Source organism: Dermacentor andersoni, chromosome 1, assembly GCF_023375885.2.
Source record: "Dermacentor andersoni chromosome 1, qqDerAnde1_hic_scaffold, whole genome shotgun sequence".
Taxonomy (NCBI): Eukaryota; Metazoa; Arthropoda; class Arachnida; order Ixodida; family Ixodidae; genus Dermacentor; species Dermacentor andersoni.
In genome coordinates this window covers 116,985,995-117,000,449 of record NC_092814.1, presented here as the reverse complement: position 1 = coordinate 117,000,449, position 14,455 = coordinate 116,985,995, and the positions used below count along the sequence as shown (strand labels likewise).

Genomic DNA, 14,455 nt, shown 5'->3' with positions numbered 1-14,455 from the left:
GTTCGTGCAGTTTCGCGCTGACAGAGTTCCAGTATGCCGTAGAATCACCATAGTGATTCTACGGCTTAGCTGTGCCCAGACTGCATACTTCGATTCTAATTCCCCCGTTACGCGTATGTCGCGACATCAAGAAGTTGTAAACGCTTAACTCACGTTGACGACGAAGTATAAATGTTTTGTCATTAGCGACGCGAGCTGAATTGGTTGTTTTGACGCTGCTACACAGTATGTGCGTTTTTCTTTTAAAATAAAAAAAAAATCAATTTGCACTTTTCACTCCTGTACCTGCTCGGATTTTGCGACAAAGTCGTAGAAAAAAAAAACGCATGTTTTATGTGCCAGATCTCACAAAGATTAAAAATTTTGTTCAAATTCCTTCCTGTTCGCTTATGCCAACAGGCAGAGGCGTGCGTCAATGTTACCACTGAGTTCTGCCGCTTGACAAAACCGTCCAGCCCATATTTCAATATTCGAGCATTTACGAGCAATAAAGTAGGATGATGCTGAAAACTGCATTTGACACAGGATGGTACATTTGGTGGAACATATCACCCCTAAAAAAAATGCTAAATTAGAATGTGAAATGTGAAGCTTATACCAGGTACTTTTACATGATAAAGCTTATGTTGGTCCACAAGCCTCATTTTTGATCCATCTTTCAAAGGCTAAAAAAAAAAAAAATCTTTTATTAGATAGCACACAAAGTGGGCAAGCTTCTCAGGCAGTCTTGGCTCGAATGGCCGCACGCTTTCCGGTAACAGCCTGGAAACCCGATTTGATGCTCACGACCGAACACCGTGAGCCACACTTTTCGCATTGAAGGAAAAAGAGCCGTGTGTCCTTCTGCAGGATGGTGTCTGGAGACCGGCACGTATGGCATGTCACATATTCCTCTGGACAAACAAAAGCAACAAAAGACATATTCAAGATTGACACTCAAATGTGTAGCGTTTTCTGCTTGCTAAAATCAGTAGCCAAGTGCGCTAACAGCACAAGTAGACAATAGCAGGAGTGTTAATGTTGTGGCTAATTTAACGGCCGCATGCAACCTCCAGCACATTGGAGCTACAATTGCCAGCTTATGTTTGCAGCAAGATTTTAGCTCTGTGTTCCTACAGGCAAGTGAGTGCCAAAGCAGAGGGATCTGGCAATCTGCTGACTGCCTCAGTAATTATACTTTGATGACAGAACGGTTTTTGCAACTACAGCAAACACTTAACAAAATCAAATATTACTGTTCTGGTATTACTGGTGGAATACCAGTGCACTATTAACGCGATAGCGTTGAGGAGCCCGTCACAGAAAATCCCGCATTGGCGCCAGACGTAGTTCCGGCAAAAAGATGTTCGAACCACCCTTACCCAGGGCATCCATGTGATGCAAGGAATTTACTGAAATAATTGCATTTCTCAAGCTCAAATACGTGCAAAAATCATAAACAGACATACACACAACCTACAGACATGATAGCTCTCGAATTGTAATTTGACTATACGAGAAAATATAATTTCCAACGTTTCCACAATTCACCGACCGATGGCGGCGTCCGCCATTGGCGCACGCTAGCACGTGGGTAACACGGGGACCACAGAATGGCGCGTCCGGTTCCTTGCAATACCTCCAGCTGGCGCTTGCCTCCACTGCATCGCGGCCCCCGCAAGAGGCGGAGTTTCTACCACAAATCCCGCCATCGTGCATAGCATTCGCAGCAATCATTTCCCGGCAAAAATTACAGCTACATACGCTCCAGTTGCTGGGACGCGTGAGTGCAGTCAGGGATCTTTGAATGCTATCACGTTCCACACTTAAAGGCGAAGCTTAAGTGTCCTCTAAATTTTTTGCAAGGGACTTCATGGTACAGCCTACTCTCATTGCAAAGGACCCTGATAATCCAACGAAAAATGTCGTTTTTTATCCGAAGTCCGTAATATCCGAACTGGAGACCACCGCCGAAACATGGTCAAATTAAAAGAAGGGGGGAGGGAGGGGGACTATTCACAAAGTAAACTATTTATGCATGTGTACTTTCCACGTTTGGCAAGTTGCGTGCAATGCACTGATGGGCGCGATCAGAGATCGTTGCTCGGAGCGCGCGTCTAGTTACAGAACGTGCGCTGAAAACAACGGTCTCCGATCGCACCTCTGCCCTCACCTACGCTGCTAATCTGAATTAACCCTAACATATCCATACAAACGCACCTCTCGCAATAATGACTTTTTCTAATTTGCCAGTGGAATACACCAGGGCATGGGGTTGGAGCATCGGAACGCCTCACTTACTTTGGTTGTAATGACTAACGTTATTGCAAAAAGTGAGTGATGAATGTCCAAAAAAAAACTTTTTTACTCATATCTGTTCGAAAAGAAATTTCTAACAAGAGATTGGCAGCCCTCTTGGAGGGAGGATGCAGTCACTTTGTGTCATTTCAGTCAACTGCAACACCTGAAGGGAGCAGTAGTCTTACTGGGGCTGAAAGTGTTCTTTCACTTCTTCGATGTGGTCATTTGCTGTGAAGTCAGCCTGACTGCATGTGGCTCATTTTCTTGGTCACTGTCATCTGGTGACAGCTTGGAATGGCCTTCGATCATGGCTCTCACCTTCTCGTCTGTCAGTTGTTCGTTGTCAACAACACCGTTGTCAAATGTGATGAAGTCGGAGAACCTCTCTGCTCCGAATGCCTCAACAGAACTGCTTGTTGGCCTAGTTGGTGGTTGCTAAAAGACGTTTTTTGCTGCAAGTTAAAACACACACAAAAGACATGTGTCTTTATCTTATGAGTCTTCCTTTTGTGCGCGTTTCAACTTGCGGTAAAAAACATGTCCGAATGCCTCCCTAACCAGAGGCCACACTGGTTCTTCATCTAGGACTGACGACTCCTTGCAGGTGGTCTCATTATTTTTCTGAAAACCAGCCTTTCTGAAGCAGTTTTTGATGAAATCAGTTTTCCGCTTTTAACAAATGCTTGTCCACACTTCGACTGGGAATCTGACGTCTATTTTCGATTCTCGACTACTTTAAATGTCAAAGAGCAGGTGTTCGACAAGGCGTGTGCGGTAGGCAGTTTCCACGGAGTGCACGACACCTTGTTCGATTGGCTGGAGTACTGATGTCGCGTTTGGGGGAAAGTAAGCCAGGTCAATTGCTTCAAGATTGGGTGGCTTCATGTGACTTGAACAGTCGTCCAAAAAAAAAAAAATCGGCACCTTCCTCTTCTGCTTGGATCATTTGTCTATCAAACTGCAGCAGCCAGACATTGAAGAGGTCTTTCGTCATTCATGCCTTCGTGTTAGCAGTGAAGTCAATTGGCATATTCTTTATGTGCCGCAAGGCGCGAGGTTACACGCGTAAAGCGTGTAATTTATTCTAAGGTTTTAAACATGTAGATCGATCGGCAGCCCACTGCTCGGTGAAATTCTCAGCCGCCCTTTACCCATATGATGTAAATCACCCAATCAACCTCTCATTTTCCTGTGCTGCCCTCTGCCACACACCACTGAAAATATTTTGTAAGGGTCCTGGGGCTTTCGCCGGTTGATTTGTGTACCTGCGCCCACGTTGAGTGCGCGTCGGTTGTGCGTATCGTGCATCGCGAATCATTATTAATGGCTTCTTCAGGACAGCATGTTGTTCCTGAAGCCATGTAGCACTCAATGACTACTAGGTGAGCAGGCCTGAGTGCGCTGTTCTGCAAACAGTGCAGCCGATAAAGGCACGCTGAGTTCAATTTGGCGGCACGGCTGCCTTGGAATTTGTCACCGATTTCTGCACTTGAACATCACTTTTTGTATTCTTTTTACACATTATTTAGACGTTTTGCATATTCAAAATGTCTTACGAGCACAGCCTTCTGCGTTGGATTTATTAAAGTGGTGCACTTGTTTACATCAACATCTACCACCAGAGGTCGTTGTTATCGTCAAATATTGTGGAAAAGGTCCATCGCTGATATGAAATAGCGTCAAAATGTAGCAAAACATGCATATCTGCACATATGTGCCATGTTGTTACACCCTGAGACAAGTCAACATGAGCGGCCGAACCACTTAAACAACGGCAACTGCGATCCAGATACATATATTACGGGCTGTTAATTAACTCATTCTCGCTTTTCTTTAACTCCATCACACTTACAGTTTTAGCGTGCCACAGAGCATTATTAGAGAAAACTCATTAATTGTGGTGCGAATAATTAACTTTAGCTGTACCCTACGCGTCTACAAAATTTGTCCGAACTGTTTCGGGGCCCTTTAAGTGCACAGACACCGGCGGGGTCAAGTCTGTGGTCGGACCGTGTCGACATGGCAGAAGTATGTTGTATATGCCTGATTTTGACGAAAACTGCTGCTAATTTCATTCGCTGTAGCTGATAGTCTGTTACAGTCGCCGACTGATTTTCCGGACTCCAAAAATTCGGACATGCTCGATTATTCGGTCTGCTTCGCGGCACCGCCATTCTCCCCATAGACGATAATGTATAACAACTGCCGAAAGTTCGGACACCTTGCAACCTCTCATCTGATTTTTCGGACACTCCTTGAGCCAACTCGATCGAGAGCACCATGCACCGACTCTCACTGGTACATGGTTTGACTTGCTGAACGCCATTTTTGTTTTGAACAGAGCCTCCTTGCCACCCCACGAAGTGGCGCTACTGCAAATCCTCGCTCATCATGATCGTTTCTGCCTGGTTCGATAGAGTGGTTCTACAGCAGTTCCGGTTTCAGCTTAGTAAGCCATGTCAAGACAATCCAGCAGCTGATTTGTTTCTTCGCGCACGACGCTACGAGTAAGCCACGTTTTTCGTTTGTGCGACTTGGTGTCGGCATGGTAGTGTTTGCTTTGTGTGCTGTGTCGAGGTTCTGGTGATCCAACACGGCATATGGAAACATCGCGTCAAGTATCTAATGGCGCCGACAGTGCCAGCGCAGACTGCACTGGGGAATGCTGGCAAGCGGGTGCCGGGAGGCTTAAGATTTGTCGCCTTCCGATGTGCTCTCTACCGACGCGGAAAATGTTCTGCCGAGACTTGCGCAGTGGTTGTTGCATTGCGATTCCGGACACCGTCTCATGGGACAGTTTCACAGGTGCTGACACTGCTGTACTGACATGCGCAGAACTCGACGATGGCGAGATCATTCGTCAGGTTTCTGCTGCACCGCCGGACGATGACCGGGTCACAAGATGACGCACCATGTGTTACACTGCCGTCGCATGCGGAGCATGTACAAATAGTGACTGTGCTTTCAGCCGCCTATAGTGACCGTACGGCCCTTTCCGAGATTCAGGCTTATCTGATAGCGCATAAACGGAACAGCGTGCAATGGCGCATTCACGATTTCTTCAAGACTACTGCCGAGTCCAAATAAGTGTGTGGAAATAAAGGATTTCATTTCCCCCCCTTAATCTGCTTTTTCGAACACCTGTTTATTCGGACATTTTCGCAGTCCCCGTGAGGTCCGAATAAACGGTCGGCGACTGTATATCCAAAAGTATGTTGTACGCGGGTCTGTTGTAACGAGCGTAGACTGCATATGTTTTAGTTAGCTCAAAATAATCAAAACAGGACTTCAGAGAATGAAGGTAGTGATTAATGAATTATATTCAGCATGACTACTAATCTAAATGATGGCAGCACATAATTACAATGGCCAAAGCTTGGTTAACAATGCTACAGTTACATGTCTTTTGTGAAGTACCGCACTTGGGAAAACACGTTTACACAAACATACATGATGAGGACATACACAGGCACTGAACTGCAATGATTGATTTATTGCTCAAAGATATGCTTCTTTAGTAAGCGCTTCGCAAGCTGGCAAGCTGCAACAGCTGCATGGTGGAGAAATAACAAAATATAACAAATAGACAAAGACGACCATCACTGTGTGCACTCAAGATACGACTCAAATGCCCAGGCAACGGCACACCTTTTCTGAAAATGACACCGAGGGGCAGCTGATACAAGTGTCCTCCACATGTCTGTTTCTGTTGCCTTCAATATTCCCCTTGTTTGTTACTTTCCCTGTGCACAATCTGTTTTTGTCGGTGTGGGTGTGAGCAGCCACACTATGCAATGAAAGTTAAGGTGTCTGGCATCTTTAGCTATGCAGTGATAGTTGCGCTTTGCAAGCCTCGTACAGCAGAACCTCATTAAATTGGATTTCACGGGACCGAAAAAACTTCCGAATTGACCGAATGTCAAATTATTGAGGACATAAAAACAATAAATGCTTACGTCAATACACTTTTATTTACTGAATGAATGAGCCAATCCTGTTTCTATTTTGCACAAAAGCAGTGCGCAAGTTGCAGCTCTCGTCGTCTCGTGGCTGATTAGCACTCGCAGAGATGAAAGCCTAGCGCTTTCCTTTACAGCACCTCTGCGGCGCGCGTCTTAATTTGAGACAGGTTTTCTTACTACTGCACACACATACCGATTATTTCTTCACCAGTGAGCTGGTTACTGTCCATTGCGATGAAGCCAGTGCTTTTCATCCTCGAGAACTTGTCAAAACGAAAGTACTGTTTGCCACAAGCGCTGCAGACGAAACCGTGGCCGCTGTCAACATGATCATGGACGGTGACCTTGCGGTTCTGAAGGCACGCGGCCGACGTACGCACCAAGTCAAAATGAAACCAGCGTTTGCTGCAATTGCAGACGAAACCACAGTCGCTGTGACACAATCGCGACTACTATTATGGCGACTACGCAGTTATGAAGGCACGTGGCTGATGCATGTACAGAGTCAAAACTAAACCGCTGCTTGTTTCAACCTCAGTGGACGAAACGGCAGCTGCTATCGACGTGATTATGGATGGCGACTATGCAGTCATACAGGCGCGCGCACCAAATTAAAGCAGAACTGTTGACCGTGGCTGCTATCATGGCTGTGTTACAATTCTCGCTGTAAACGGCAAAGTAGATGGCTAAGCAGACAGCGGCCATCTTAAGTCTCGTTCCATTTCTCACGAAGACGTCGAAGTAGACAGCTTCACGAAGACAGTATCGAAGTCAAAAACGATGCAGGCTGCTTTCCTGTCCAAACAACACGGCGGCTGAGCAGGACACTTGGAAAGCCTTGGAAAGCTTGAAAGGTAGTCTCTACACAATAAAACGTAGACACGCTATTCAATGCCCTTAATATAAGCTACATCGTGCTTTTCATAGGTTTGCAGGTGCAAGGACTTGAAATACAGAAAGAATGCCTGCTTTTCTTAACTTTTCTTGTCGCCGCGAGGTGGCCTTACGTTGCAGAAGCGTTTTCCAAAGGTCTTCCAGACGGCTCGAAACACGTTCCATTACATGGCCTCGAAGCTGTCTCCGATGCTGCCCGGAATTGGAACACACCCCATGTACGCAGTCATGAAGGCATATGGCCAACGCAGTGCTATGCACTGCGGTAAACGCAAGAATAAAGGCTTTAGAGGCACAATAGGCACGAACCTTCCTGGCGTTGGCATCATTGGCGTACTATTTCCACTGAGGACTATGGTGATGCGGACTCCGCTGCTTCGTTTCAGGGGACGCTAACACCAAGCTCAGAGAGATGCCCGAATTAATCAATGTGCGGCCATATACGTCCAAATTATTGAGTTTCATTGAATTAAATAATGCATACGCCTATTATCTGAATTAACGATAATCTAATTAACTAGGTTTTATTGAATTATGCCATTTCTTATGATTTCTTGACACCAAATTTTACAATCTTCAATTTTACAGTAGACGAGAAAGAGTTCGAGGTGCTTTTGCCAGTTTCAGTCAAGGATAGCCTAAGGCACAAGTCTTGTCCCATACGAAGTGCACCATTTCATTTGGACACATCAGTCAAGCCGCCACAAATATTTATGTCATGACACCACAATCTCTTAACAGACTACAGTAGCCGGCAAATTTTTCAGACTCCAAAAATTCAGACTTGATGGATATACCGGACTTCATAAATGCACCATCAGGGTTCCCATAAAGCTAATGCATTTTTGCAACCAATTTTTTCGGACAAATCTAGGCCCCAAAGTTCCATTTTCTGGACTAAACCGCTCATTCCGAGCCTTGCTACCCAGATCTTGGAGGCTGCCATATTAGATTTTCGGCTGGCTTAACCATACTTCGCTTCCAGTGGCCCGTTCTATAGCCTCTAAGATTGGGAGGTGCACGCTATTAATAGGGCTTTTTTTTTAACGCTACACTTTGTGCAGGCTCATGTAGACAAGTGTAGCACTGGGCAAAGGCTATGACATCGTGTGCTGCACTTGGCTCGCTGGGCTGCATGTAGCCAATCAGAGCAAATAGCGTGCTGTCTTCTGCATCAGTAGACAAAACGCACCAGACTCCACACTTACTGTCTGCGTGTATGCCCTTATCTGAAACTAAGCGCCAATGTAAGAGTTTCCTTTCACCAAAAAACAAACTCCACTGCAACCTTTGAAGGTAGTTGACCAGCAAAGCTGGGTTGGCAGGCACGGGGGTATGACTGCATGTACAACACAGAGTTACACGGGCACGTTTTGCAGCAAGAATCACGCCGCGTGTCGTTCCTCGGATTGTATTCCATTGATTTCGGAAAGATTGTTGTCAAACCATAGTCTGTCGCACACCCAGCAGCTCGATCCAAAGTGGCAGTCCAGAAAGTCTCTCCAAAACCTCGTGTCGGCACCGGCGAGGTCGCTACAGCCATCAGCATCGTCATGGTCTAAACACAGTCTCTTGCGCTCGGCGTCGCAGGCACGCTCTTCTTCCTGGGCAGCCGGATCGGCCCTGAAATTGGCGGTTGCATTCGGTGGCGAGGGCGCGTTCTCTCACTGCAATATGACATCTATGGTCACAATCCCACCGCTGCTCTCGTATTAGCTCCTCATACATACGCCGTTCCACGAGTGCACAAACCACTCACGGCCATCCCATGGCAACGTCTGAGTGAAAATTGGCTTCTATCTCCTTATCTGACGGTGACAGACACGTGGTTTCAGACACAGGTGGCTGCTACAACCGCGCTTCGATGCGAGAGCATTCTCTGTCCCTTTGTGGTTCCACGTCGGAGCCAACTACATCACAGACACGTGGTTTCAGACAGGTGGCCACTAAAACTGTGTGTCGATATGAAAGAAACGAACATTCTCTTTCCCTCATTCTGTTTTGCGCTCGCCTTGCGGAGGAGCAGTTTCTGCTCGCTAACAAACGGTTTGCTCTAGCCATAGGCAGCTTCGATGTAACAAATTTAGACAAATCGCAGCTAAATATATGGTGAATGCGCAGTGCACAGAGACAACTTCTCAATGCGTATAATACAGCACGGAGTCTGAAACAGCCTGCACCATCTGTGAGTAAGATAGTGCTATCTTGCAAGATTAGCTACCCTTCCTCTGTGAAACATGGTCACTCAAGCACTGCGCTACTGTCTTTGCAGCGAATATTCACTATCGCCACTATAATAGTCCTGACAGTATCAGACAAAATGGCACCATGCGTTTGCAACGCCAGCCTGCTTGTTCGTCGTCTGCTGCCTACACTCATCGAAACCGGAGTGTAGAAAGTAGTTTTCATGCTGCACTACAGCTATGAAAAATGGCTTCGTGTAGGTGGGGGGACCTACTTTTCTACACCAAGCAGAAAGTATGGCGACTTCCTACACTAGCTACACTCGTGCAGCCAGTGTACCTAAAAAAGCCCTCTTTCCAGGACCGATCGCTCTCGGCGTAGCTGGGCGAATGCAGAATTATGCATCCAAGCACATCTGTCAGCATTTTTGCAGATTGTCTTTATCACCTCCGCAGTGAAGGAGACTAGAAAGAAATCCGTTGTAAACCATATAGCGCTGCTCAGTAATGCTGGATCAATACGTCTTCAAGGCGGCCTTCTTGGCGTGAACAGAAGTTTCTTTGCTGCCGATGTCAGTACATCATGACCAAGGAAAGTGCGCACTTGAAGATACAGCAGCCGACCGATTTTTCAGACTCCAAAATTCGGACTTGATGAATATTCCGGACTTCATAAATATACGATCAGGGTTCCAATGCATTTTCGCGACTGATTTTTTTGGACAACATAAAGCCAGAAGTTCGATTTTCCGGACAAAATTTGCCACGCAGGACCAGCGCTATGGGTCAGAGAGGACGCCATTTTGAATCTTGAGCCACCTGACTAGCTTTGGATTGGATGTGCAGTGGCTTGATCAGTGTAGTAATTTGATTAGCAAGTATAGGAGGCATCCAAATCCATGCGGCAACGGTGATGCCTGTTGTAAGAAACGCCAATCTTAAAGGCCATGCTTTTGCCTGTAGCCTGCAGCGGAAACGATTTTGAGAGCCTGAAAGCGGTCATGCGCGGCCAGTTTTTGACACCACCTATGAATGCCAGGTGCTGCTCACGATAACCACAATCATCAGTTTTGCCTCAGTGTCATAGGTGGTGTCACGCACATTTACGTCCAGCAGTGATACGCCGGCTTTTGTCCAGTACAGTGCAACTGAAACCATCGCCTGCCATCACTAGCCGCAGTACAACATATCGCTATTTCAGTGTGAAGTGTGTGTGTGTTTCAGTGTGTGTGTGAATGAAGCAGACTGTTCATTCAGCGCAACGCCAATGTGTTTTCGATGCCATGGCCCCTGCTCCTCACCCGCCTCCACCGTATGCGTCGGAGAAGAGTGGAAAATATTCGACCATGACGCTGGACAAGAAGGCCGCCATCATCAGGCTTATCAAGCAAGGACGGACCCAAGTTGACGTAGCGAAGGAGTTTCATATCTCCAAACAGACCTTGTCTGATTACATGAAAAACAAAGAAAAGATCTTGTCTGCAGTCGACCAGTCGCACTGCATAACTAGAAAAAATGACCGGAAAGGACAACATCCGAAGCTTGAAGAGGCCCTGCAGCTGTGGTTGAAAGGAGTCCTAGCAAAGACTCCCCATTACGGGCAACATGCTCAAGCAGAAAGCCAAGATGCTCGCTTTAAAAATGGGCATTCAGGACTTCAAGTTCACCAATGGGTGAACCCGTGGGTTAAAGGAAAGGCAAGGAGTCTCAAGAAAGGTTGCGCGGAAAGTGGTGCCGTTTATCAATGTACCGTCACGGATTACTGGACGAGTAAGTTGAAGGCTCTGCTACAAGAGTATGCTCCTGCAGACATTTTTAATTGCGACGAGACAGGCCTATTCTTCAAAATTCTGCCAGACTTCACTTTACTTTACTAATGAGGCCTGCGCTGGGGGGAAGCATAATAAGGAGAGGGTAACTGTCATGGTCAGGGCAAACACGGTTGGCACCTAGAAGCTGCCCCTTCTAGTGATGGAAGGCAAAAAACCCGCGTTGCTTTAAGGGTGCGAAGAACCTGCCTGTGTGGTACAGCAGCAATACAAAGGCCTGGATTACACAAAGCTTGTTCGAAGATAACGTCTGCTGTATGGACCGCATGTTTGAGCACCAGAAGAGGCAAGTGGTAATAGTCGTAGACAATTGCAGGGCGCACACACCGTAGACAACCTGCAAGCTATTCATGTTGAATTATTGCCGCTGAATACGAGTGTGCTCCTGCCGATAGACCAAGGAGTCATTAAGAACTTCAAGGTGCACTACCGGGCCTGTTTACTTGGCCGCACACTTATGTGCTTTCACAACGGGAAGACGTACTCCGTTAACCTGTTCTCAGCACTCGGCATGCTAGTGGATGCCTGGAAGGCTGTTCAGCTATCGACAATTGCAAATTGTTTTAGGCATGCTAGATTTTGCAACTCTGAAGAACCCGTGACCGAAGAGGCAAACGGCACCGCTGAAGACACCGACACCAGCGAGCAGCTGATTGCCGACTTGCGCAGCAGTGGGATGGACCTTCCCGCTGCTGTTACTTTTCACAAGTTTGCCGCGATCGACAACAACGTACAGCTGCGTGCGCAGCTTATGGACGACGAGATTGTGCACCAGGTGACTGCACCGCCGCAAATTGACTCTGACTCTGACTCCGACACCTCTGGACGCCCGCAACCATCAACGCAAGACGTTGTCAACGCTCTAATATTGTTGTCTAGTGTGTATAACCAGAACATGACGTTTGCACAGATGCAAGCAGCCGTCGTTACAAAAAACAGGAATTTAACCCTTTCGCTGTCAGGGACGTACCGGTACGTCATCGCGCTTCCCTCCCACGGTGTCACTGACGTACCGGTGCGTTCTCTATCGTGCGTTCAAAATTTCGTGCCTGAGCGCAAAGCTGGCGCTCCTAGACTGGCCACGCCATCTGTTGACTCTTTCTACAAGCTCGTATTTTCGCCCCGACCTGTGTTAGTCCATGTATTGAAGAGTACAGTGCGACTGCCACTCCCCACTTTCTCTTTGCTGAGTGGCGCGGTGGCTCCGCATTCACTGGATCATGTGTCGCGCGCGCGCGTGTGGTTATGGGTTCAAGGGTTGTTCTGCCATCTCCGCTGGTTTGAAGGTTTTTATTTTTCTTCTGTTGGTGTGTCTGCTACAGCACGTCAAGTTCGGGCGCACGTGCCGTTGCCTCTCCGAAAAGAGTGACTCGATTGCTGCTTTCGCTCTCTCGCCGCACCCTCGCTTCCGACTTACAGCAGTAAACATAAAGCCCTTAGAACTTTGTTTTAGCCTTTTTTCATCTCCCTCTGTCTTCTTATCACACAACCTCCCATTTCTCTCCGTTGTGCGGGCGACTGAAAGCGCATCCTCCCTCTGCGCGCGGTTACTTTCGAATGGCTGAGCGCGCGGGACCTTCGTCTGCTCTTTGGAGCGGTGGCTCTTCCGATTCAGAATACGAGCAGAGCTCGGATTTGGACTCGCACAGCGTCTCACGCGAGGAAGAGACGAGTTCTGCATCGTCAGATTCGGATGTTGAACGGATGTTATAGTCAGTCGACTGATGATGATGACGATGTTTACTAACAACAGCTGCAAAGCACTGAAATGTGCATATTGCATTGAGTATGTTATTTGTATACTAATCATAATCAAAAATAAATTACTATGTTCATTCCCTGTTATGCTCGTTCCCTGAAACCCAAGCCGACACTGGGGGTGCGTCACGGCCAGAAAGGTCCGACAGCGAAAGGGTTAAAACAAGGGGCCATCCGCAATTTTTTCGGTCCGGTTTAGCTGGAGAAAAGTTCGGTTTTGTGACACAGATTTTTTGGACTGTTCTTTTATTTGGCCTATTTCTCGGTCCTCTCCAAGTCCGGAAAATCGGTCGGCTACTGTAATCAGTAGAGCTCTCAGGTCATGCAAAAAGATAGGCAGATAAGCACGCACGAGGAAGGAGACCACTCAAAGCCGTAAAGGAAACTCGCTGGTGAACAGCCGCGGATGTCCCAGGTTGACCCAAAACATTGTCACCATCAGAGCTTGAGTCTGCTTTGCTGTCATCTTCAAAATCATAACTCGAACCTTCATCACCAAATTCAAGTGTGGGTCGCTTTTCTTGTGTCGCAGCCACGCGGGACCACACCATGGGAGTGACTCAATAACTGCGTAGTGACACTAAAAGCGCCACTTGCCGGGATTTTACTAGAGAAGCGAAACCAGAAATACACTTTGGTGGAATAAAACGACTCGGACTACAAACCAAAGCTTACTAGTGAACAGCTGGCATGATTTTCGGGTAATTATCACTGCTCAGCACTGTCGGATGGCAAAGCTGGCGATATAATTTAATTCTTGACTTGCTGGGAGTCATTTGACTACAAAAATTTGGTGCTAGCGCGGCGTAATCGTGAGCAGCATGCCTTTTTCTCGAGCGCAGCAGAGATTGACAGCCACGCCCCTTTTTGCTACAACATATGCTCATTAGTTCGCAAAAAGTTCCATTCAAAATCACATCGCCAGAGCGGGAAAATTTAAACTGATTCTGAAATTCATTATACAAAAAAAAAAAAAAAGAGCTGAGGCATGCAGACAGGACAAGAGAAGTGGACAACACGAACGTCTGCACGCCTCACCTCTTGTTTTTGCATAATGAATCCTTACCAACTAGCTCAGCTTTCTGAATGTCGGCACGCGTCACCTCTCTTTTTTTGCATAATGAATCCTTACCAACTAGCTCAGCTTTCTGTCGTTCTAAAGATTGTTAAACTGCAGTGCCTGTACTAACTAGTGGGTGACCTTGAGTGGACAAGAAACTGCTTCAACATGTCAAAACCGGCGATTTAGAGCATCGATCACCGTTGATCGATTTGAATAGGCATGTTAACGAGTGTTAAGCCACTCTAAGCCTAATAACTGTGAGTTTTTATGGTGAACAAGTTTTTCAGACTGTGATGTTTTGGACTATTTTTCGGTCTCCGCGAGGTCTGGAAAATCTGTCAGAGAGGAAGTTGATTGGTTATGTCAGATCAAGCACTAGAAAGGAGGCATTTTAGCATGGGAACCTGTCTCCACAGGTGGTTTTAGACAGACTTTCCCCAAACAGGACAGCAGCTGCAGCACTCATGCATAGCATTTAAGCAAGCT

The 14,455-nt window shown here is 46.8% G+C and overlaps 1 protein-coding gene and 1 pseudogene across 2 annotated transcripts in view; one reads left to right on the top strand and one right to left on the bottom strand.

Annotated features, from left to right (window-relative positions):
* Positions 1-668: 668 nt before the first annotated feature.
* Positions 669-14,455, bottom strand: part of eIF2beta (eukaryotic translation initiation factor 2 subunit beta) — a 62,541-nt gene continuing 48,754 nt past the window's right edge. For both annotated transcript variants that reach the window (XM_050191032.3, XM_050191031.3), the window contains exon 9: positions 669-893. In XM_050191032.3, coding sequence (XP_050046989.1) covers positions 718-893 — 176 coding nt within the window. In that variant the 3' untranslated portion in view covers positions 669-717. The remainder of the gene's footprint in view (positions 894-14,455) is intronic.
* Positions 9,888-14,455, top strand: LOC140216390 (tigger transposable element-derived protein 6-like; annotated as a pseudogene).